This window comes from Gorilla gorilla, chromosome 11 (assembly GCF_029281585.2).
Source record: "Gorilla gorilla gorilla isolate KB3781 chromosome 11, NHGRI_mGorGor1-v2.1_pri, whole genome shotgun sequence".
Lineage (NCBI taxonomy): Eukaryota > Metazoa > Chordata > Mammalia > Primates > Hominidae > Gorilla > Gorilla gorilla.
In genome coordinates, this window is record NC_073235.2 from 60,917,119 (window position 1) to 60,942,101 (window position 24,983).

Consider the following 24,983-nt stretch of genomic DNA (forward strand, 5'->3'; position numbering starts at 1 on the left):
CTTATCCATTCAAAAATATTTATGTAGGGCCTAGTGCTGAGGACATGGATCTTATTTTCACTAGGGGACAAAGTGGCAGTGACATAACCACTTTTATACAATTATAAACAAAGTATGTACTTAAAGGGAAAAAAGGGCTTTCTTGAAGAGGTGGCAAAGCTGGAATCTACAGATATTATAAATAGGAGTTAACCTGGAGCAGAGTGTGATTTAAAGGTAGGAACGGATATTTCAAACAGAATTGCATATGCTGAGATACTATGGCAAGAAGGAAAGAGGGAACCAGGTATGGTGGCTCATACCTATAATCCCAACACTTTAGGGGGCTGAGGCTGGAGGATGACTTGAGCTCAGGAGTTCGAGACCAGCCTCGGCAACAAGGCGAGACCCCATCTCTAAAAAAAAAAACAAAAATTAGGTGGGTGTGGTAGCACATGCCTATAATCTCAGCTACCCGGGAGGCCTTAGGTAGGAAGACAGCTTGAGCTGAAGAGGTCGAGGCTACAGTTAGCCATCATCTCACCATTGCACTCTAGACTGGGTGGCAGGGTAAGACTTTACACACACAAAAAAGAAGGAAGTGGGGCATTTTCCAAAAACTGAAAGAAGCCAGTTGGTTGGGGAACACAGTCAAGATCATTGCGGTAGAGAAGAAGCAGGAGAAGCAGACAATGGCCAAAACACAGAGAGTCTTTTAGGCTTTATTTAGGATTAGAGTCTTTATCCTAAAATCAATAAGAATCTATGGAGGAGACTTAAGGAAGGGGCTGACATGCTCAGATCTGATCTTTGGAAGGTCACTTTAGCCTGGGGTATTGAGAGCAGATTTGGGTGGAGGATTAGAGGAGATACACAGAGGCCACTTAGGAGACTATTACAGTAGATCAGATGAAAGATGATATGTAGCTTAAACTAATTCAGTGGCAATGATGAGACGTAAATGGGGTCAAAAGACTAAAGAAGTAAAACTACAGAACTTGCTGATGGAGAGAATATACAAGGAGGTAGGGTCAGGGATTGAGCGGAATAAGAAAAAGGAAACTGTCCAAGATCTGCTCCTCATTTCTTAACAGCACAACTAGATGGGATGGAGGAATAATTCGTTGAAATCTGGAAGAGGGCCAGATTTGGAGGCAGGTGTCAGGGAAGGTGAGAAGATAGCAATTTCATTAACTTGACTTTGAGTTGCCTTAGAGATGTCAAAGCAGGCAGGAGGGTTTAGAGCACGTAAGAGAGGGCTAGGCTGGAAATAGAAGTTTGAAACCACAATGAGATACCATCTCACACCAGTTAGAATGGTGATCACTGGGGAGGAGCCAAGATGGCCGAATAGGAACAGCTCCGGTCTACAGCTCCCAGTGTGCGCGATGCAGAAGACGGGTGATTTCTGCATTTCCATCTGAGGTACCGGGTTCACCTCACTAGGGAGTGCCAGACAGTGGGCGCAGGCCAGTGGGTGCGCGCACCGTGCGCGAGCCGAAGCAGGGCGAGGCATTGCCTCACCTGGGAAGGGCAAGGGGTCAGGGAGTTCCCGTTCCGAGTCAAAGAAAGGGGTGATGGACGCACCTGGAAAATCGGGTCACTCCAACCCGAATATTGCGCTTTTCAGACCGGCTTAAAAAACGGCGCACCACGAGATTATATCCCACACCTGGCTCGGACGGTCCTACGCCCACGGAGTCTCGCTGACTGCTAGCACAGCAGTCTGAGATCAAAATGCAAGGCGGCAGCCAGGCTGGGGGAGGGGCGCCCGCCATTGCCCAGGCTTGCTTAGGTAAACAAAGCAGCCGGGAAGCTCGAACTGGGTGGAGCCCACCACAGCTCAACCAGGCCTGCCTGCCATTGTAGGCTCCACCTCTGGGGGCAGGGCGCAGACAAACAAAAAGACAGCAGTAACCTCTGCAGACTTAAATGTCCCTGTCTGACAGCTTTGAAGAGAGCAGTGGTTCTCCCAGCACGCAGCTGGAGATCTGAGAACGGGCAGACTGCCTCCTCAAGTGGGTCCCTGACCCCTGACCCCCGAGCAGCCTAACTGGGAGGCACCCCCCAGCAGGGGCACACTGACACCTCACACGGCAGGGTATTCCAACAGACCTGCAGCTGAGGGTCCTGTCTGTTAGAAGGAAAACTAACAAACAGAAAGGACATCCACACCGAAAACCCATCTGTACGTCACCATCATCAAAGACCAAAAGTAGATAAAACCACAAAGATGGGGAAAAAACAGAACAGAAAAACTGGAAACTCTAAAACGCAGAGCACCTCTCCTCCTCCAAAGGAACGCAGTTCCTCACCAGCAATGGAACAAAGCTGGATGGAGAATGACTTTGACGAGCTGAGAGAAGAAGGCTTCAGACGATCAAATTACTCTGAGCTACGGGAGGACATTCAAACCAAAGGCAAAGAAGTTGAAAACTTTGAAAAAAATTTAGAAGAATGTATAACTAGAATAACCAATACAGAGAAGTGCTTAAAGGAGCTGATGGAGCTGAAAACCAAGGCTCGAGAACTACGTGAAGAATGCAGAAGCCTTAGGAGCCGATGTGATCAACTGGAAGAAAGGGTATCAGCGATGGAAGATGAAATGAATGAAATGAAGCGAGAAGGGAAGTTTAGAGAAAAAAGAATGAAAAGAAATGAGCAAAGCCTCCAAGAAATATGGGACTATGTGAAAAGACCAAATCTACGTCTGACTGGTGTACCTGAAAGTGATGGGGAGAAGGGAACCAAGTTGGAAAACACTCTGCAGGATATTATCCAGGAGAACTTCCCCAATCTAGCAAGGCAGGCCAACGTTCAGATTCAGTAAATACAGAGAACGCCACAAAGATACTCCTCGAGAAGAGCAACTCCAAGACACATAATTGTCAGATTCACCAAAGTTCAAATGAAGGAAAAAATGTTAAAGGCAGCCAGAGAGAAAGGTCGGGTTACCCACAAAGGGAAGCCCATCAGACTAATAGCAGATCTCTCGGCAGAAACTCTCCAAGCCAGAAGAGAGTGGGGGCCAATATTCAACATTCTTAAAGAAAAGAATTTTCAATCCAGAATTTCATATCCAGCCAAACTAAGCTTCATAAGTGAAGGAGAAATAAAATCCTTTACAGACAAGCAAATACTGAGAGATTTTGTCACCACCAGGCCTGCCTTACAAGAGCCCCTGAAGGAAGTAATAAATATGGAAAGCAACAACTGGTACTGGCCACTGTAAAAACATGCCAAATTGTAAAGACCATCAATGCTAGGAAGAAACTGTATAAACCAACAAGCAAAATAACCAGCTACCATCATAATGACAGGATCAAATTCACACAAACAATATTAACTTTAAATGTAAACAGGCTAAATGCTCCAATTAAAAGACACAGACTGGCAAATTGGATAAAGAGTCAAGACCCATCAGTGTGCTGTATTCAGGAGACCCATCTCACATGCACAGGCAAACATAAGCTCAAAATAAAGGGATGGAGGAAGATCTACCAAGCAAATAGAAAACAAAAAAAGCAGGGGTTGCGATCCTAGTCTCTGATAAAACAGACTTTGAATCAACAAAGATCAAAAGAGACAAAGAAGGCCATTACATAATGGTAAAGGGATCAATTCAACAAGAAGAGCTAACTATCCTAAATATATATGCACCCAATACAGGAGCACCCAGATTCATAAAGCAAGTCCTTAGAGACCTACAAAGAGACTTAGACCCCCACACAATAATAATGGGAGACTTGAACACCTCACTGTCAACATTAGACAGATCAACAAGACAGAAAGTTAACAAGGATATCCAGGAATTGAACTCAGCTCTGCACCAAGCAGACCTAATAGACATCTACAGAACTTTCCACCCCAAATCAACAGAATATACATTCTTTTCAGCACCACATCACACTTATTCCAAAATTGACCACATAGTTAGAAGTAAAGCACTCCTCAGCAAATGTCAAAGAACAGAAATTATAACGAACTGTCTCTCGGACCACAGTGCAATCAAACTAGAACTCAGGATTCAGAAACTCACTCAAAACCGCACAACTACATGGAAACTGAACAACCTGCTCCTGAATGACTACTGGGTACATATCAAAATGAAGGCAGAAATAAAGATGTTCTTTGAAACCAATGAGAACAAAGACACAACATACCAGAATCTCTGGGACACCTTAAATGCAGTGTGTAGAGGGAAATTTATAGCACTAAATGCCCACAAGAGAAAGCAGGAAAGATCTAAAATGGACACCCTAACATCACAACTAAAAGAACTAGAGAAGCAAGAGCAAACACATTCAAAAGCTAGCAGAAGGCAAGAAATAACTAAGATCAGAGCAGAACGGAAGGAGATAGAGACACGAAAAATCCTTCAAAAAAATCAATGAATCCAGGAGCTAGTTTGTTGAAAAGACCAACAAAATTGATAGACCGCTAGCAAGACTAATAAAAAGAAAAGAGAGAAGAATCAAATAGACACAATAAAAAATGATAAAGGGGATATCACCACTGATCCCACAGAAATACAAACCACCATCAGAAAATGCTATAAACACCTCTACGGAAATAAACTAGAAAATCTAGAAGAAATGGTTAAATTCCTCGACACATACACCCTCTCAAGACTAAACCAGGAAGAAATTGAATCTCTGAATAAACAAATAACAGGCTCTGAAATTGAAGCAATAATTAATAGCTTACAAACCAAATAAAATCCAGGACCAGATGGATTCACAGCCAAATTCTAGCAGAGGTAGAAGGAGGAGCTGGTACCATTCCTTCTGAAACTATTCCAAATAATAGAAAAAGAGGGAATCCTCCCTAACTCATTTTATGAGGCCAGCATCATCCTGATACCAAAGCCTGGCAGAGACACAACCAAAAAAGAGAATTTTAGACCAATATCCTTGATGAACATTGATGCAAAAATCCTCAATAAAATACTGGCAAACCGAATCCAGCAGCACATCAAAAAGCTTATCCACCATGATCAAGTGGGCTTCATCCCTGGGATGCAAGGTTGGTTCAACATACGCAAATCAATAAATGTAATCCATCATATAAACAGAACCAAAGACAAAAACCACATGATTATCTCAGTAGATGCAGAAAAGGCCTTTGACAAAATTCAACAGCACTTCATGCTGAAAACTCTTAATAAATTACGTATTGATGGGACATATCTCAAAATAATAAGAACTATCTATGACAAACCCACAGCCAATATCATACTGAATGGGCAAAAACTGGAAGCATTCCCTTTGAAAACTGGCACAAGACAGGGATGCCCTCTCTTACCCCTCCTATTCAACATAGTGTTGGAAGTGCTGACCAGGGCAATCAGGCAAGAGAAGGAAATAAAGGGCATTCAATTAGGAAAAGAGGAAGTCAAATTGTCCCTGTTTGCAGATGACATGATTGTATATCTAGAAAACCCCATCGTCTCAGCCCAAAATCTCCTTAAGCTGATAAGCAACTTCAGCAAAGTCTCAGGATACAACATCAATGTGCAAAAAGCACAAGCATTCTTATGTACCAATAACAGACAGAGAGCCAAATCATGAGTGAATTCCCATTCACAACTGCTTCAAAGAGAATAAAATACCTAGGAATCCAACTTACAGGGGACGTGAAGGACCTCTTCAAGGAGAACTACGAACCACTACTCAATGAAATAAAAGAGGACACAAAGAAATGGAAGAACATTCCATGCCCATGGGTAGGAAGAATCAATATCGTGAAAATGGCCATATTGCCCAAGGTAACTTATAGATTCAATGCCATCCCCATCAAGCTACCAATGACTTTCTTCACAGAATTGGAAAAAACTACGTTAAAGTTCATGTGGAACCAAAAAAGAGCCCGCGTTGCCAAGTCAATCCTAAGCCAAAAGAACAAAGCTGGAGGCATCATGTTACCTGACTTCAAACTATACTACAAGGCTACAGTAACCAAAACAGCATGGTACTGGTACCAAAACAGACATATAGATCAATGGAACAGAACAGAGCCCTCAGAAATAATGCCGCGTATCTACAACCATCTGATCTTTGACAAACCTGACAAAAACAAGAAATGGGAAATGATTCCCTATTTAATAAATGGTGCTGGGAAAACTGGCTAGCCATATGTAGAAAGCTGAAACTGGATCCCTTCTTTACACCTTACACAAAAATTAATTCAAGATGGATTAAAGACTTGAAGGTTAGACCTAAAACCATAAAAACCCTAGAAGAAAACCTAGGCAATACCATTCAGGACATAGGCATGGGCAAGGACTTCACGTCCAAAACACCAAAAGCAATGGCAACAAAAGACAAAATTGACAAATGGGATCTAATTAAAATAAAGTGCTTCTGCACAGCAAAAGAAACTACCATCAGAGTGAACAGGCAACCTACAGAATGGGAGAAAATTTTTGCAATCTACTCATCTGACAAAGGGCTAATATCCAGAATCTACAATGAACTCAAACAAATTTACAAGAAAAAAACAAACAACCCCATCAAAAAGTGGGCGAAGGATATGAACAGACACTTCTCAAAAGAAGACATTTATGCAGCCAACAGACACATGAAAAAATGCTCATCATCACTGGCCATCAGAGAAATGCAAATCAAAACCACAATGAGATACCATCTCACACCAGTTAGAATGGTGATCATTAAAAAGTCAGGAAACAACAGGTGTTGGAGAGGATGTGGAGAAATAGGAACACTTTTACACTGCTGGTGGGACTGTAAACTAGTTCAACCATTGTGGAAGTCAGTGTGGCGATTCCTCAGGGATCTAGAACTAGAAATACCATTTGACCCAGCCATCCCATTACTGGGTATATACCCAGAGGATTATAAATCATGCTGCTATAAAGACACATGCACACATATGTTTATTGTGGCACTATTCACAAGAGCTAAGGCTTGGAACCAACCCAAATGTCCAACAATGATAGACTGGATTAAGAAAATGTGGCACATATACACCATGGAATACTATGCAGCCATAAAAAAGGATGAGCTCATGTCCTTTGTAGGGACATGGATGAAGCTGGAAACCATCATTCTCAGAAAACTATTGGAGGGACAGGAAACCAAACACCGCATGTTCTCACTCATATGTGGGAATTGAACAATGAGAACACTTGGACACAGGGTGGGGAACATCACACACTGAGGCCTGTTGTGGGGTGGGGGCAGGGGGGAGGGATAGCATTAGGAGATATACCTAATGTAAATGATGAGTTAATGGGTTCAGCATACCAGCGTGGCACATGTGTACATATGTAACAAACCTGTACGTTGTGCACATGTACCCTGGAAGTTAAAGTATAAAAAGAAAAAAAAAGATGTCTGGATAGTTACATGACATTAGCCATGTATATATGCCAGCAACATGATATCCAAAAAAGAAAGGGTAGACTATTTGAACATATGCTTCACAATAGAAGATATAGTAATGCTCAATAAGCATATTAAAAAATGTTCAACATCCTTAGTCATCAGGAAAATGTAAATTTAAACTACAATAAGATGCCACTACACACACATTACAGCAGATAACATTTATTATTATTACTTTACTTTTTTATACAAGGTATTTCTCTGTTGTGCAGGCTGGAGTGCAGTGGTGTAATTATGGCTCAATGTAGCCTCCACCTCCTGGGATGAAGCATCTTCCTACCTTACCTCCTGAGTAGCTAGGACTACAGGCATGTTCCATCACACCCAGCTATTTTTTTAATTACTATTACTTTTAGTAGAGATGAGGTCTCACTATGTTGCCCTGGCTGGTCTTGAACATCCGGGCTCAAGAGATCTTCCTGCGTCAGCCTCCAAAAGTGCTGAGATTACAGGTGTGAGGCATAGCACCCAGCCTAAAATTTAAATGTTGATAATATCAAGTGTTGACAAGAATGTGGAATAACTGAAACGTTATAGATTGCTGTCAGGAGTGTAAAATGGTATAGCCATTTTGGAAAACTGTTTGGCAGTTTCTTAACTGTTAAATAGTTAAACAAACTTATTTTGGGACCCAGCAATATCAAGCGAAACAATGTACACCTCCAAAAAAACTGTACATAAATATACATACATTACTCATAATAACCAAAAACTGAAACAACTCAAATGCCCATCAACAGGTAGATGAATAAAGAAATAAACACATGCACAATAGTCCCCCGTTATTCTCAGGAGATGCATTCAAGACCCCCAGTGGATACCTGAAATCTCGAATAGTACCATAACCTATATACGCTGTTTTTTCTTATACTTATGTACCTATGATAAAGTTTAATTTATAAATTAGGCACAGTAAAAGATTAACAAAATAACCAGTAATAAAATAGAAGGTTTATAGCAACATACTGTAATAAAATTATGTAAATGTGGTCTCTCTTTCAAAATATCTTAATTTTTTGGCAGGTAACTGAAACTACAGAAAGTAAAACCACGAATAAGTGGGAGACTACTGTAATGGAATACTACTCACCAATAAAAAGGAATGAACTAATGTTGAACAAACTGAATGACTACTAGTATACTCCAGACTGTTCATGTATTTTTGTCTGATAGCTGTTCAATAGCCTATTAAAAAGAAAATGAGCCAGGCATAGTGGTGCACACCTGTAAGTAGCAGGTACTTGGGAGGCTGAGTGAGGAGCATTGCTTGACAGGCGTTCAAGGCTGTAGTATACACTGATCACACCTGTAAATAGCCACTGCACTCCAGCCTGGGTGACACAGTGAGACCCTGTCTCTTAAAAAAAGAAAAAAGAAAGGAAAAGTACCATACTTGACAATGACAATTACCCCCTATATAGGCTATATAAACAAATAGACTAGCAATTCCAGGGAAAGATAGCTTGAAAGAGAATCTGCACTACTATTATAATACTGGGGTGAGTGGATCACGCTACAGTCCCAGGTTTGGACAAACTAGAGAGATTTCAACATCTCTTCTTCTGAGTCTTTGGAAAAATGGAGTTTTTATTTCTAGGGCTGCCAATTTACCAAAATGAACTATGAAACCCTAAATGAAAAATATGCAAGATACAAAATCAAGATTTCTGAATGAATTGTATTTAAAATAATATTTTCTAACTAAATATCACACCAAAAATTTTAAAGTAAATCAGAAATATCTAATTAAAAGTTTACAAAATAAGTACAGAATGTAGTTGACTTACATACAGAAAGGTCTACTGATTTCTGACATGACCATGCAATATGTGATTGTTTTCCTCTTAATAACATATTTGAAATAAAAAATATGCTGAGGATGTTTTATTAAAAGGCCAAATTCTTTGCTATGTGACATCCTATGGCTCAGGAATTTTAATTCTTTCTTTTGTTGACATATTCTTTTTGAGCTTCAAACACAGTATTTATGATCTGAAAAAGTGCATGTACTCATTAGCCTTTTGTCAATATTGTTTAGTATTATTTTACTTCCACCTTAGAAGAGAGGAAAAATGAAATACTCATTGATTTATCCAGATTTAATATTAATATCTTCCGTGTTCATCAAGAATGTGCAATATTATTTTCTAAGTACCATTGAATTTTAACTTTTTACCAGCAAAAATCTTTTTATGTGCCTTCTTTTCATATGACATATTTGTTATGCTCACTCTACCAAAGATTTGGCATAATGGTACTTCTTAATCAAAATGGATAAATACCCTCTTATTTAAAAAACCTACATACTTCAATATTGAGGTGGAAAAATATGTTTTACACCCAAACTAGAATCTTGTTATTAGATTTGGCTGCCATTTTCTTATAAAAAGACCTGCTGTATTTAAAAAATTTGCTTTGATAGACAATAGAAAAAGAGCTCTGTTATAAAAAACAAAGGCTTTTTAAAGGTAGTATTGAAAATAAATAATTGGCTTTTGTTCATCAGAGGCTAAATCTATTTTGTGGTTTGAAAGAGCTAAGAACAGATTGCTTCCCTCAGATTCTTAGCAAAGAAATGTTTATGTCAATTAATATTCTTTGCTAAGAACAGTTTTTCCAGTGCTGTTTTTCAACTGGAATAATATTATAAATAGGCCTGTCGAAAGGACAATTCTTGGGCTTTTTTCTAAGATCTTAAGGTCTTAGAGCATAATAATTATGGTATGCCAGTTCAGAAGCATGGTAGAAAACAAAAAATCATGTTTCAAACAGGAAATGTACTGGGAGAAAAAGGTGCCATAGGTAGCCATTCTTTCAAATTAAATGAAAGGAACATCACCCACAAATTATGCCAGTCTTCCTCTTCTCATCAGGCTTTTGCCCAACATTTGCATCCCAGGATGATAGCAGGAAAAGAGCAGGAAGCAAGGAATTGAGTGCCATTGCAAAAGGCCCAGAACTATAAGAACACAGCATTCCACTCATCCAGTGTTGTTCCCCTGCTTCAGCTTTATCCTCTCTTCCAGCCTGCGCTGAAGTCACTACCACTTTATGAGGGTCAATAGCAATTACTATGTGCCAGACACTATTCTAAGAGTCTTAGCTCTTTTAACTCATTAAATACTCACAACAATGTTTGAGTAACACTGTTATTCCCATTTTGCAGATGGAGAAACTGCGGTTAGATATCATCCAGCTGCTGAGTGGAGAGACCAGATGCAAACCCAGGCAGTCTGGCTCCAACGCCTGCAAAGGTGTCCATTCTACCCTCTCTCAGTAAAGGGAGATGACTACAGGTAGTGGCTCCTCAACAGGCATAGAAGAAGATCAGTCATAGTTTTTGTTTGTTTGTTTGTTTTTTAATAAACAGCTGCTCCCTTGTTAAGGTAGGGGTAAGGTCCTAGAGTTAGGGACAGGAAGGCAAGATATAAGTAGGAGTAAAGGGGAAAGGCATATCTTGAACAAAAAAAAAAAAAAAAAAAGTCACCCAGGCACAGTGGCTTACACCTGTAATCTCAGCACTTTGGGAGTCGGGGTGGGAGGATCTCTTGGGAGTCCAGGGTGGGAGGATTCTGGCCAGAAGTTTGATACCAACCTGGGCAATATAGTGAGACCTCATCTCTACAAATAACAATAATGATAACAAAAATGATCAAGTGTAGTGGCCTGTGCCTGTGGTCCCAGCTACTTAGCAGGCTGAGATGGCGGGATCATTTGAGCCTGGGAGACCAAGGCTGCAGTCAGCCATGATGGTGCCACTGCACTCCAGCCTGGGCGACAGAGCAAGTCTATCTCAAAAAAAAAAAAAAAAGAAAAGGAAAAAAAGTGAAGGCAGGAGAAAAGTCTATTCAAACATAGGTTCTGGAAAACTGAAAACAAACAAGGGGATGAAAATAGACTTAAGGGCTATAGCAATGTGATAAACATATTTGGGAAATTTCTTTCAAAATAAAAAAAATCAAAATATAGACTGAGATCATGTAGTATTTCATTTTATATGGAAATTAACCTAGGCCCAGGAAATATTTCTGCCCAGCTGAGTCATTTTACAGACCAGTAAACACAGGGCCATAGAGATTGAATGCCCTGCCCAAGACTTGAGGAAGCAGGCAGGACAGGCAAGGCTACAAGCCAGCCACACCTCCTGACTTTGAGATCAGTGCTCTTCCACCAACTATATTAAACACAATTTATCAGCTTTTAAAACACAGAAGCCATAGTCAATAGGTTGCAATTCAATTTTAAGAACATAAAAAATAATTACAGTGTACCCATATCGAAGGTTAAATACAAAATACGTCAGGCTATCACCTTCTCAATAGCCAAATAATATTTTAGAGTAATAGTCAGATAAAGTAGTCATTTTTAAATATGAGGAGGAGAATTCTTGGCATAACTGCACATTTTTGTTCTTCTAATATTTTATCCACATAACATTTTCAAAATTTACATTATTCTAGACTTGGAAAATTTAGTCACATGCATACACACACATATATATATACAGCAAACATGGTGAAATGACTGAATCTTATTAATTTCTTCTTCTCTATAAGGGAAATCAAAAGGTTGAATAGAAAGGGATTTAAGCTGAGAGTTATTAGGCCAGTATTAATACTGATTTATAATCTCTAAGATTCCTCTAGCCCTAAAATTCTATAATTTTAGAAAGCTCATAATTGAAAAAAACATTGGATTAAAATATTAAATTTAAGTATTTGACTAATGAGATTATGACATACCAACTAAAGAAAATTATTTCTAGTGGTTTCAAAAAAGGGAGAAAAGGCTGGGTGCAGTGGCTCATGTCTGTAATCCCAGCACTTTGGGAGGCTGAGGTAGGAGGATTGCTTGAGCCCAGGAGCTCAAGACCAGCCTGAGCAACATAGGGAGACCTCATCTCTATAAAAAATAAACAAAATTGGCCAGGCATGGTGGCACATGCTTGTGGTCCCAGCCACTCAGGAGGGCTGAGGCAGGAGGATCACTTGAGCTGGGGAGAGGTTTAGACCGCAGGGAGCTGAGATTTAGCCACTGCACTCCAGCCTGGGTGACAGAGCGAGACCCTGTCTTGAAAAAAAAAAAAAAAAAAAAAAAAAAGATTTACAAGAAGTTGATAAAATGCTGGTGATTATGCTATCTATGGGATTAGAAATTATGTTAGTTAATAAAGAAATTTTTACTAATCTTAACAAACAGAAAGAAGGGAGGGAACAAAAAGTTAATGTAAAGTAGAAATAAGGAGTTCTTTCCTGATATAAACTCTTAGATACAGAAGCCCTCCGTGTTTATGCACACTAGCATAGGAACACTAGCATACTTAAACAAACAGTTCAGAAGCTTATATAGTTCACACTTTTTTTAAGTTTAAAGGTTAATAATGTTTGTGAGAAATGGAGAAGTACATTAAACCTCATTTTCACAGACGTGAGAAAGAGACAATAAAAAAAAAGTGACTTTTCCAAGGCCCAACAGTAAATCATTAAATGCCTATGATTTTAAAAATCAAGTTTTCAATTGACCATAAAAATGAATTAATTCTGTGTGGGCAGATATTTTTCTTTTATCAAATTCTCTACATTATAGGAATTTCCTTGTCTTTTTTCCTATTGTGTTTTTCTTATTTATGTCCTACTTTTACATCATTTAGAAGTGTCCAAAGGCTACTCCTCTCAATACCACTGGAGATTTCATTGACCTTTCTCAGTTTGAATCACAATAATGATCACTGTCTCTGATAATCACTGTGTCTGAGATTCAAATTTATTGGAGCTAAATGATTTAAGTGATCTTTAAGACAAAGAAAAAAGCAAAAGAACAAGATTAAAATATAGTCTTTCAAAGACTTACTCCCAGTAATTGGGGTAGACAGAAGAGAAAAAACTAAAACGACAACAAAATACACAAATGGCAGGGAAAGAATAAACATTTTATCTAAAGATATTCTACTAAAACGTTGAGGTCTCATTCACACATCTCTGTAAATAACACTTTTGAGGATATATTTCCAAATGTATTTATTTTACATTCTTTTAGTGTAATCTTGTTCTAAATTATGTATATTATAAAATACAAATATAGAAAACCTATAAGTACAAGAAAAAGATATATAGTATGGACATATGTAGTATAGACAATTCGAATAAATGTTAGTGAAAATTATGTGATGGACTATGCTTCACTACTTGAAAATCTTGGTTTAATGGTTGGTCACAGAAGAATTCAAACTCTAAGGACAGTTCACCCCCATACTTGGCTTTAATGAATATAGTCATTAAAATAGACACTGGAAAAAATATGGAAGAAGTACAAAATAGGCTTTATGTAATCAACTATGATACTCAAATTTCAATTCCAGGGCCGGGGGCTATGGCTTACACCTGTAATCCCAACACTTTGGGAGGCCAAAATGGGAGGATCATTTGAGGCTAGGGGTTTAAGACCAGCCTGGGCAACATAGTGAGACCCCATCTCTACAAAAAAACTACAATGTAAAAATTAGCCAGGCATGGTGGCCCATGCCTGTAGTCCCAGCTACTCAGGAGGCTGAGGCAGGATTGCTTGACCCCAGGAGTTTGAGGCTGCAGTGAACTATGGTCACACCACAGCACTCTAGCTATCTGACAGGGCAAGAACTTGTCTCAAAAAAAAAAAAAAATCAATTCCATCCACCAATTATGCAAAGATTGTAATTTAGTCTTTTTCTCTAGTAAATTTCTGGCTTCTCTGAGGTCAACTAGTTTTCCTCACAAAGTTTTTTTTTAATGTTTAACAGCTGGGTTCTGAGCCACTGAAATGCCATTAGGAATATTTTTAATCATGTTAGAAAATGTTTTCAAATTTATTAAGTGTTCATATAAGGGAGTTTTAAGATGTGTTTATGCCATTATTTTTAAAGATTTTTATTTATAATAGCTTTACTGGGGTCTAATTTACAATTGATAAAATATACCCATTAGAACTGTATTATTTTTAATAAATGTATTGTTGTGGAACCATTACCACTATCCACTTTTAGGACATTAACATCATCAGAAAACATTCAGTCATAACCACTTGTATTAAATCCTCCCATCCCAGTCTAAGGTAATCACTGATCTGTCTTCTATCTCCATATTTTTTCCCTTTTTGGGAGTTTCATATAAATGGTATCATACAAATGAGGCCTCTTGTCTGGCTTTTTTTCTCTTGGCATAATATTTTGGAGGTTTATCCATATTGTACCATGTATCAGTAGTTCATTATTTTTAGAGATGAATAGTATTCAAGTATGCCATGTTTTGTTTTGTCAATCATCAGGGGATATTTAGATTATTTCCAATGTTTTGCTATTATTAACAATATTGCTACCGTTCATGTAAAAGTCTGTGTGGACATACATATTTATTTCTATTGAAGTAAGATTGCTGGGTCATATGGTATAAGTTTATATTTATATATATGACTTTTTCTTTTTTAAAGAGAATAGGCCTCTCTACATTGCATAGACGGGCGTGCAGTGGTATCGATAGGTGCAATCCCACTACTGATCAGCACAGGAGTTTTGACCTGCCCTGTTTCCAACCTGAGCTGCTTCACCTCTCCTGAGGCAATGTGGTGGTCCCTTCTTCCCAGGAAGTCACCATATTGATGCATAACAGTACAGACACCTGATCAGCATAGTGCACTATAGCCCAGAACTCCTGAACTCCAGGGATCCTCCCGCCTCAGCCATCTGAGAAGCTGGGTCTACATGCATGCAACATTGTGTCTGGCTATGTTTATGTTTTCAATAAGTTGCTAAATGACTCCAAAAAGTGTGTATACCATTACACATTTAGCAATTTATGAGAGTTGCAGTTTTTTCACATCTTTGTCATCACTGTGTATTGTCAATTTTTGTTTATAACCATTTTACTGGTAGTGTACTGGTATCATATTGTGGTTGTAATTTGCATTTCCCTAATATGTTGAACATCTTTTCATGTGCTTATTAATCATTTGTATACCTTTTTGGTGAAATCTCTATTAAAACATTTTATTTTTAATTGAATTGCTTATCTTATTTTTGACATTTAGCATGCTTTATATATTCTAGATACAAATACTTTATCAGATATTTGACCTAGGAATTTTTTCACAGGCTGTTATTTGTCTTTTCACTTTCTTACTGGTATCTTTTGGAGGGCAAAACTTTTCATTTTTATAAAATGCAATTTATCAATTTCTTCTTTAATGGATCACAATTTTGGTATTGTATCTAAAGAAACCTTTCCAAAAGCAAGGTTGCAGAGATTTTCTACTGTTTTCAGATATAATTTTAGCTCTTACAGGTAGGTCTGTGATATATATAAATTTTTTTCTGTATGGTGTTTGGTAAGAATTTAAGTTCAGTATTTTGCATATGAATATGCAATTATTCCAGTAGTATTTCTTTAAAAAAAATCCCTTTCACTATTGCTCTGCCTTGTCATCTTTGCTGAAAACCAACTGATTGTAAATATATTAATTTCTGTACCTTCTATTTCATTGATCTAAGTGTCTATCATTATGCCAATATTACATCCTATTATTATAGCTTTATAAGTTTTGAAATTAGTATTGTAATAACTCTTACTTTTTTTTAACAAGATTGTTTTTGATATGTATTTCCATTTTATTTTTTTTTTATTTATTTTTGAGATGGGGTCTCATTCTGTTATCCAGGCTGGAGTTCAGTGGTGTGATCACAGCTCACTGCAGCCTTGACTTCCTGGGCTCCAGCCATCCTCCCACCTCAGACCCCTGAGGAGCTGGGACCACAGGTGTGAGCCACCATGCCTGCCTAATTTTTGTATTTTTGGTAGAGATAGGGTTTTGCCATGTTACCCAGGCTGGTCTTCAACTCCTGAGCTCAAGCAATCCACCCCCCTCGGCCTTCCAAAGTGCTGGGATCACAGGCATGAGCCACTGCACCCGGCCTGTATTTCCATTTTAAAATTGACTTCTCAATTCCTATAAAAATGCTTGCTAAGATATTGATAGAGATGACATTTAATCTATAGATTAGAGGTCTTATGCTTGTTTTCTAAAATTTATTCTTAAATATTGTCTTCTTTCTCATGTTATTATAAGTGGAACTGGGTTTTTGTTGTTGTTGTTGTTTTTGTTTGTTTTTCTGAGATGGAGTCTTGCTCTGTCACCCAGGCTGGAGTGCAGTGGCGCAATCTCAGCTCACTGCAACCTCCGCCTCCCAAGTTCAAGCAATCCTCCAGCCTCAGCCTCCTGAGTAGCTGGGATTACAGGTGCCCACCACCACATCTGGCTAATTTTTGTATTTTTAGTAGAGACAGCATTTCACCATGTTGGCCAGGCTGCTCTTGAACTTCTGACTTTGTGATCTGCCCACCTCAGCCTCCCAAAGTGCTGGGATTACAGGCGTGAGCCACCGTGCCTGACCGGAACTGTTTTTTAAAATTCATTTTCAGATTCCTAGTTCCTAGCATATAAAAATACAACTGACTTCTATATATTGATCTTGTATTTTGTGACCTTGTTAAATTCATTTATTAGGTCCTAGTAGGATTTTTTATGTATAAGGTCAAGTAATCTGTAAATAAAGACAGCTTTAATTTTTCCTTTCCAATCAATATGACTTTGATTTTTCTTTCCTTGTTACACTAGCTAGAACCTCCAGTAAAATGGTGACTAGAAGAGATGAGAATGGACATCCTTATTTTATTCTCCCATCCAAGTACTAATGAGCTCTGTCCCTTCTTGCCCTCCTTGGTTTCTTTTTTTTCCGAGACAGTCTCGCTCTGTCGCCCAGGCTGGAGTGCTGTGGTAGGATCTCGGCTCACTGCAGCCCCCACCTCCTGGGTTCAAGCAATTCTCCCTGCCTCAGCCTTTCGAGTAGCTGGCACTATAGGCACCCACCACCATGCCAAGCTAATTTTTGTATTTTTAGTAGAGATGCCATTTTGCCATGTTGGCCAGGCTGGTCTTGAACTCCTGACCTGAGGTGATCTGCCTGCCTTGGCCTCCCAAAGTGCTGGGATTATAGGCATGAGCCACCATGCCTGGCCCCTCCCTACTTTCTGAGATCAGACAGGTACGTTCAAAGTGGTATGGCCATATACTTTATTCTCAGACTTAGAAGGAAAGCATGGAGTCTTTCACCATAAATATGTTGTTATCTGTTGGTATTCACAGATGCACTTTATCACACCGACAAAGTTCCTTTCTATTCTTAGTATGTTGAGCATTTTACCATGAATCGGTGTTGTATCTTGTCAATTGCTTTTTCTGGCACATATTGTCATCTTCATTTTTTTTTTATTTTAAAAATTAACTACAGACAAATGTGGCAGTTCCCGACAAGATGATGTATTAGTAGGTATTGTTGTCTTGCTGTCCTGATCCAACCCCAGGGATGTACAGAAAACAACAATAAACAGTGGCCCAGGGATGTAAAGGGCCAGGCATCACAGCTGAAGGATAGAGTGGGGGCATATATTTTTTGAATGATTCATTTTCTCTCTGCTACTGCTTTAATAACCTTCTTTCTACCTCTACGAAGCAGACAAAGAGCTCTGAAGTTCAGGAAATAATGAGGTCATATTTTCTGAGGATTTATTTTAGAAGAACTTCAGATCTAGCATTTTACAACAGCCCTCTACTGTGGTGATCATTTGATGACCCAGTGTTAGCACTGAGTAAAGAGCTGCTTTCCAACTGGAGATGATGGGTGACTTGCCAGGTGCCCTGCGTCTGTCTGACAACCTTCTTTTACTTTGAGCTTTGCACAAAGCTGCTGGCTGTATGGGATCTGGCAGTAATTAGCACACTTCCAACATAGGTCCACTTACGGTAAGTGTCACCTTCATTTTGAAGAACAGTTTTGCTAGATATAGAATTCTTGATTGACAGGTTTTTTCTTTCAGCATTTTGAATATGTCCTTTTACTATCCTCTAGTTTCTTTTGTTTATAATGAGAGGTCAGCTGTTAATTTTACTGTGATTCCCTTGTATAAAATGAGTTGTTATTTTCCTGCTGCCTCAAAATTTTCTTGTTATTTTTGTCTTTCAGCAGGCTAAGATGTATCTAGTTGTGCCTCTCCTTATGTTTATTCTACTTGGTGTTTGCTGAGTGTCTTTGATGTGTGGATTAAGATTTTAAACAGATTGGGGAAGTTTTAGGACATTGCTTCTTCAAATATCTTTTCTATACCCTTCTATCCCTCCTTTCCTCCTGGGGCTCCCAGCATAAATTGGTATACTTTGATTCTGTCCCACAAGTCCCAGCAGCTTTGTTCATTTTTCTTCAATCTTTCTTCTATTCTTTAGGTTGGATAGTTTCTATTAGTCTGTCTTCAAGTTCACTGATTTCTTGTTCTGCCATCACAAATTTGCTATGGAACCCATACAGCAGATTTTTAAATTGTTATATTTTTCAACTCTAAAATTTTTCATTTCTTTTTCATAGTTTCTATTTCTCTATTTAGAGTCCATATTTGTTGAGTCATTTCATCTTTAAGTTTTAAAACATACTTATACTAGCTGTTTTGAATTAGTTGTATACTAAATCCAACAAGTGGGGCCACTTAGAGTATCTAATGGCTGATTATTTTCCTGAATTTCAGTCACACGTTCCTGTTTTTATGCAGGTCTCATAATTTTTGTTGATAATTCAGTATTTTAAATAAAATATTGTAGCAATTTTGGATGACATCTGATTTTCCTCCTGAGAAATTTTTAAATTGCTGGAACTTAAACATCAGAGTCTATTTCTCCTGCATTGTATAACTACTGATGTCTCTAATAAATTATTTTTATTTTCCAGCCTGATTCCTAAAATGTATAATAGAAATACAAGTTCCAATATTTTCTTCCCATACCAATGATGCGGCAAAATGATTCTACCCTGAAAAAACAATTATATCACTAATTTTCTCAAAGTTCTTCTCTTATCTTCAACTTGAAAGGATGAGAACAGATTGTTGAGGAATAAAGGGCTTTGATATGGGAGAGCAGGGGATAGAGACACCGCACTAAAAAAAATTCTTTTGCCTAACTCAGGTTGGCAACAATTTGATGCTAGATAGGTAATTCATTTTCTACTATTTACTTATTAATAAAAACTTTAGGCTGTTACTCTTCATAGTTCATCAAGTCATAATATCTGTTTTCTTTTGTTGTAAAATATTTGCATAATTTGTAAATGAAGCCTTGGATGGCAAGGAACAGGGACTCACTAAAGGCAAACAAGGAAAAGAATGGAGTAGGGATGATCACAGGAAACAAAAATCTCACAAAACAAAAAGAAAATGAAGTTTATTTAAGTATGACCTTATGAGGAGAATAGTGTAAAGAAGGAAAAACACTTTTCCTCTATCCTCTTACCTTCAATGTCTGAGAATTAAACTGATAAAAGACAGACTGACAAGAGAAAAAACATTTAATTACATATGTACACAAAGCCTTCACAAATAAATGTGACTCAAGGAGGCAATTAGAATTTTTGACCTATACCATCGTAACAGGAGTGATTAAGTGTGAAGAGGCTACACAAAGGAAAGGGGGTATGGGGCTACCTGTGGAGAACAGGGGTGAGCGGGGAAGTTAGGAAAGGTGCTAGGAAATGTATGATAAATAAGGGTTGTCTAGTAAGGTGTGTTATATGCATAAGCGTCCTCAAGAGATATTTCCAAGTAGATCCTTTCCTGGTAGTAGAGAGGCAGACAACTTTATAAATGGAAATTTATGGCCTACTTTTAGACAGAAAAGCAGGAGGGAAAAAGAGTTTTTCTTGTATCTGCTATTTCTCAATTGCTTTCAGCTCAAAATATTCCTTATGCCAAAATGGCACATTTTGGGGTAGGCATATTGTGGTCCCTTCAACAGGAACCCAGAAAACATCAGGACCAAGACAGCTGCTCTCTCTGGTTCTCTTGTTCTCTTAATTTCAAATTCCCTGGAAAATAATCTGATTGGCATCATTACCAGTTAGGGGTCAATGGTTAGGCAGTGGATTGGCTACATGGGTCAGGTCTCCCCACAGGGGCTGATGCCTTGCCAGGTGCATTGTTATGAGGTGTGCAGGGCTGCCTCCTTCAAGGGCTGTGGATATACGTACTAGGAAGCATGTCTATTACACATACCAGATGTTTGACGCCATTCTGATTTTATGAAGTTGTTAAAATCTCATGACCCCACTGTTTTCCAAGAGACGGGACAACCTAGAAGTTTCACATACCAAAAAAAGTAACCCTTAACTTGCTTAGCAAAGCTGAGTTTCAAAACCTCTATTCTGCTCTATCATACTTTATCTGATTTTTCCACATTGTACAGCTAATCCCAACTTTTCCTAATTCTCTCCCAACATCCTGATTCCAATTTTTTATTGTTCAAAGTCAAGTTCTTCCAAGAACTAAACAAAGGACTAATAAATATTGGCTTTTCTTAGTGTGGGAGGTGCTTCAGTAGTTTAAGGCAGTGAGGGACACAATCATGATCATGATGTGGATCCTATCCCTTAGGGGAAAAGGCTCACACAAAAATAACCACACCATTTGATATAGAGTGTCAAGGGTCACAATACAGTAAGGAAGAACTCACCCTCTCAAGAAGGGGGAAGGCCAGGAAACTTTCAGAAAGTTTTTACAGGTAATCATTAGGCAGAGCCATGGGAGGATTTGTATAATATATTCAGAGGATGCGGATGGGGATAGGGATGGGGTGGGGCTCAGCCAATCCTGAAACCATCAGAGCCACCTGAGCGGAACTATTATTAAGCCCTAGCAACCCTTCTCAGGCCCCGCTTATTCCATTACTCTCTTTCCCTCCTTTGCCACCCACCTCTGTTTTAACATTCCTCTTTAAAAAGAAAACCCCAAAATTATCAGTATTGGTGTACTTTTTGAAGATTGTATCTTCACCTCCCCCACTCCTCCACAGACACCCAGGTATGACAAGAGACTCAGTGCTCCTGCTTCCTCCTATTCCTTGCTGCCTCTGCTATGCTTCTTAGGGAATTTACCACTAATCTTTAGGGGATAATACGAAAAAAATAAACATTGGAAAGTTACAAAGTTTTCGTAATCTTAAAAGTTTCAGGTAGACTTCTTTCTGAGCTGGTAATTGAAACGTTGTTTGGATTTCTGCTGTTTACTTTTGTTCTTGAGGGTGGAGTCACCAGACCTCTTAATATTCTAACCTTGCCCTGGGCCCCAGTGTCAGCCTGAGCACAGGCCCTCTCCCCACTCCTACTTCCCAGCACTTTTCCCAAGGTGGCCAGGCTAGCAGTTTAAATCATCCTCTTCTCAAGCCAGTCATTTGCATTTCTGTGGATCCTCAGGCTAGGCAACAGTGGTTTCATTCCTTCACTGGAAATCTGGAATTGGGCCATTCCAACTTGGAGGCAAAGGACATTTTTGTAGGAGAGAACTTAATTGGCAAAATAAGCTAGGATTTTGAGGACAAAGAGCACAATCTTCAAAATCATTTCAGTGGTATTCAAGGGCCAAAACATTGGCAACAAAGTAGAAACCTCAAGAAATTCCCTTCAGACAGTTTCTTGGTGAAAAGAACGGCCAGTAGATAGAGATGGTGGTAGGGTGGAAGGAAGGTGGTTTTACCAAAAGCCAGATATTTGGAAGGCTTAGGAAAAATCTTTGGAGGAGAGGGTGTAACACATCATGTAAGAGAGAAATTATAATCAACAGAGCAAAATCCTGGTAGAGAGAAGATGGCTCATGTTTAGGAGCATAAGTGGAGTATGAGCCTTGAAGAGAAATGTGGTCACCCTTCTCAGCCATGACTGAAGGAGGTGAAGATGTGTGAAAACTAGGACTGAGGTTTAAGAAAGTTAAGTTGAGGAACCTCACGGTGGATCCTTCAGTAGAGTACGAGGCAAGATCATTTGCAGAAGTGCAGGAAAACCACGTAAAGTGGGGGCTTCAGGAGAGCAGGCATTGGACAGGTTTGGAAGTGGCCTGGATAATGTTCCTGGATAAGTGTTCCAGATAATCATTCTCCTGATGAGGAAAGGAACTGAGAATCAGTGAAGACACAGCCAAGTCTGAATAGCATGAACTTTTAGTGGAATGAAGTGATTATTTAACCTTGTCTAGCAATGCTTAGTAGCGCAGGAGCAAGTTCAAAAGAAACCTTTCAACTAAATACAAAAATAAACAAAAAAATTAATGTTGAGTGGCAACTTATTTCAGGGGACATTATTCATGGTGGATTTCAGTAACATTTTAATTATGACAAACACGAAATCTACAATATCAAAATAGTCATCTGAGAAAAACACCCACACAAAAAGATTATTGGAGTAATAATCTTTTTTTTCTTCTTTCTATGCTAGCCTAAGGCAAGAGAAAAGGAAAGACCCATTTTTTCCTTCCATTAGACACAACTTTCATTCATTTGATGTTATTGAAATTTAAAAAAAGCAAAATCACTGGTATCTTTTCATTAAACATGTGTCTCATATAACAATTTGTGGTTTACTTTTTCTGTTCTATAAACAAAAACACACATTAAAAAGCCGGAAGAAGTAAAAAACAGCCTATTTCCATGATGGCCAGCCATGGCACAGCACTTCCTGGCCCCTGCTGATCCCTTCTCAATTCTGAAAATATTTAGGGGGAACATACACACGTTCACCTGTTTTGTTCCACAGTCCTATCCTGTGTAGGACTGTAAACTGAGTTCACATTTTACTACAAATGTGGAGAGTTTTTTTCCAATCAAGGCACCATATTAACATTTCTTAGGTTACATCTTTGTAATCTTCAATTATAGTAAGATAAAAACCAGTAGCAAAGCATATCACCCAACTTAAAATTCAGAACAATACTTAGACATATGCAGCTTGCACACACATTAACCTGTTTCTCTCAACAAAATATTTGTAATTTCCAAAATCCTATCAGCTTTTTCACACAATATGGTCCCTCCAATTTGAGGGGTAGTAACATAAACATAGTCTCCTTACTAAAGAGATTAGTCTAAAAAAAAGTAAAATCGCCAAAAGAATGTAAGAATATCAGTGGCTATAGGCTAGAGCAATATCATCTTTTAAAGCCTAATATGTTCATGAAATCTCACTTTAAGAAGGTGATATCTAAACATAAAATTTATTGACAAAAAACAATTAGTATTGATAAACCAGCACAAAATGATTTTAAATGAAAGTAGAAGACATTATTAAAGCTCAAGATTTTTGCGTGTACTGATTTCATGCCTCAGGTTATTTCCATATCAAATTTAAAGAGATACTGGAAAATAGAAAACAAAATCCATCAACTGTAATCCATTTCCCTTACTCTTTTGTGAAATCATCACAAGGTGTGAAGGATTGTTTCTGTTTCCTCTATCTTTAACAAGCCTGTAACCTCTCAAGTGAAAGAACATGCACCTGTCAAGCTCATAGTGCGGGATGTACACACAGATGTGTTTAATAAATATCTGCCCACAGGGAGATTAGAGGTTTGCTTTGAGAATCAGGGAACAGGCTAGCTCATGTGTTGACGCTTTGGCATCTATCATACAATCCGCCACCTCGTTCCCTTACCAAAATATCCTCAAAGGAAATCCTCTTTGAGTCTTCTTTGAGAAGGGTTATGAGTTTGAGGACCCAAAACGTTGAGGAAAGATCCACCCCAGGGAAGGGGGAGTGGCTGGAGAGAACAAACATAAGTAGGATTTAGGTGGCTCAGTGACGTCAGGAGGAAGCAGCGATGGAAGGGATGGGGTGCAAACTCACCTGGAGAAGCAGAAGCTGCACACATGTCAAAGGTCAAAGGACATAGCCTCAGGGACTCCCCAAACGCAGGAAAAGTGAAACGCCCACTCCTGGGCTCTCGCCGTCAGGGGTACATCTAAGGGCTCAGCTGTTCCTGCCTTTGACGCCAGGGACAAACCCTACCAGGCACAGTTGGGATTGGCAGTAAGGCAAGGAAAGCCTGCCCCAGATTTCAGAGCCAGCGCTGGGGAATCTCCCTGTCCTCTCCGCCACCCCCTCCCGCGCCCGAGACCTGAGACACCTTCTCTCTCACACCCACCCTCTCCAGGCCCTCTCGCGCTGAACAGCATCGGTCTCTATGGCGACCTGAAACCGCAGCTCCCATTGGCCTGTTCAATACGAGGGCCGGGCCAATGGGGAGGGCCAGCCCTCTCCTTCCCGCCAATGGGGTGGCGGGAGCTGGCCCGGGGACGGCGGCGTGCTGACGTTCCCGGGAGCCCGGGGCTGGCCGGGCGGGAGGGCTGGCGGCGGGGCGTTCGGCGGCGGCGGCCTCTGGGCAGTAGAGGGGGCTCCGGGGCTGAGTCCGCGTCGACGCCGGCCGCGGAGGCGGCACCATGGGCAAGGGGTAGAGGGGCAAGTTGGCCACCGCCGCCGCCGGGGGTGGTGGGAGAGCCGCTCCGGGGGAGGGGGCGGGTGGGGGAGGGAGGGGCGGGCAGCCGCGCCGCCGCGGCACTTTTTTAATTTTTTCGGGTGCCGCAGCGGCGACCCCTCGGCGCCGATGTCCCTGATCCCTGGAGCGACGACGGCCGCTGCCTAAGCTGGAAAGTAAGTGTGTGGGCTCGCGGGAGGGCGCGGAGACTCCTGCCCACGAGACCCTCGGCCCTCGC

The 24,983-nt window shown here is 39.6% G+C and overlaps 1 protein-coding gene across 4 annotated transcripts in view; it reads right to left on the minus strand.

Annotated features, from left to right (window-relative positions):
- Nucleotides 1–24,516, minus strand: part of CCDC148 (coiled-coil domain containing 148) — a 291,643-nt gene extending 267,127 nt beyond the window's left edge. Inside the window, exons 1-2 of one of the 4 annotated variants that reach the window (XM_031008918.3) lie at nucleotides 24,416–24,516; nucleotides 24,118–24,275 (exon numbers count right to left, since the gene is read on the minus strand). In XM_031008918.3, the coding sequence (XP_030864778.2) occupies nucleotides 24,118–24,142 (25 nt within the window). In that variant the 5' untranslated portion in view covers nucleotides 24,143–24,275; nucleotides 24,416–24,516. Of the gene's footprint in view, nucleotides 1–24,117 lie in introns of all 4 variants that reach the window. The other 3 variants (XM_031008919.3, XM_055380202.2, XM_063694856.1) reach the window with 3 other exon arrangements.
- Nucleotides 24,517–24,983: the final 467 nt, after the last annotated feature.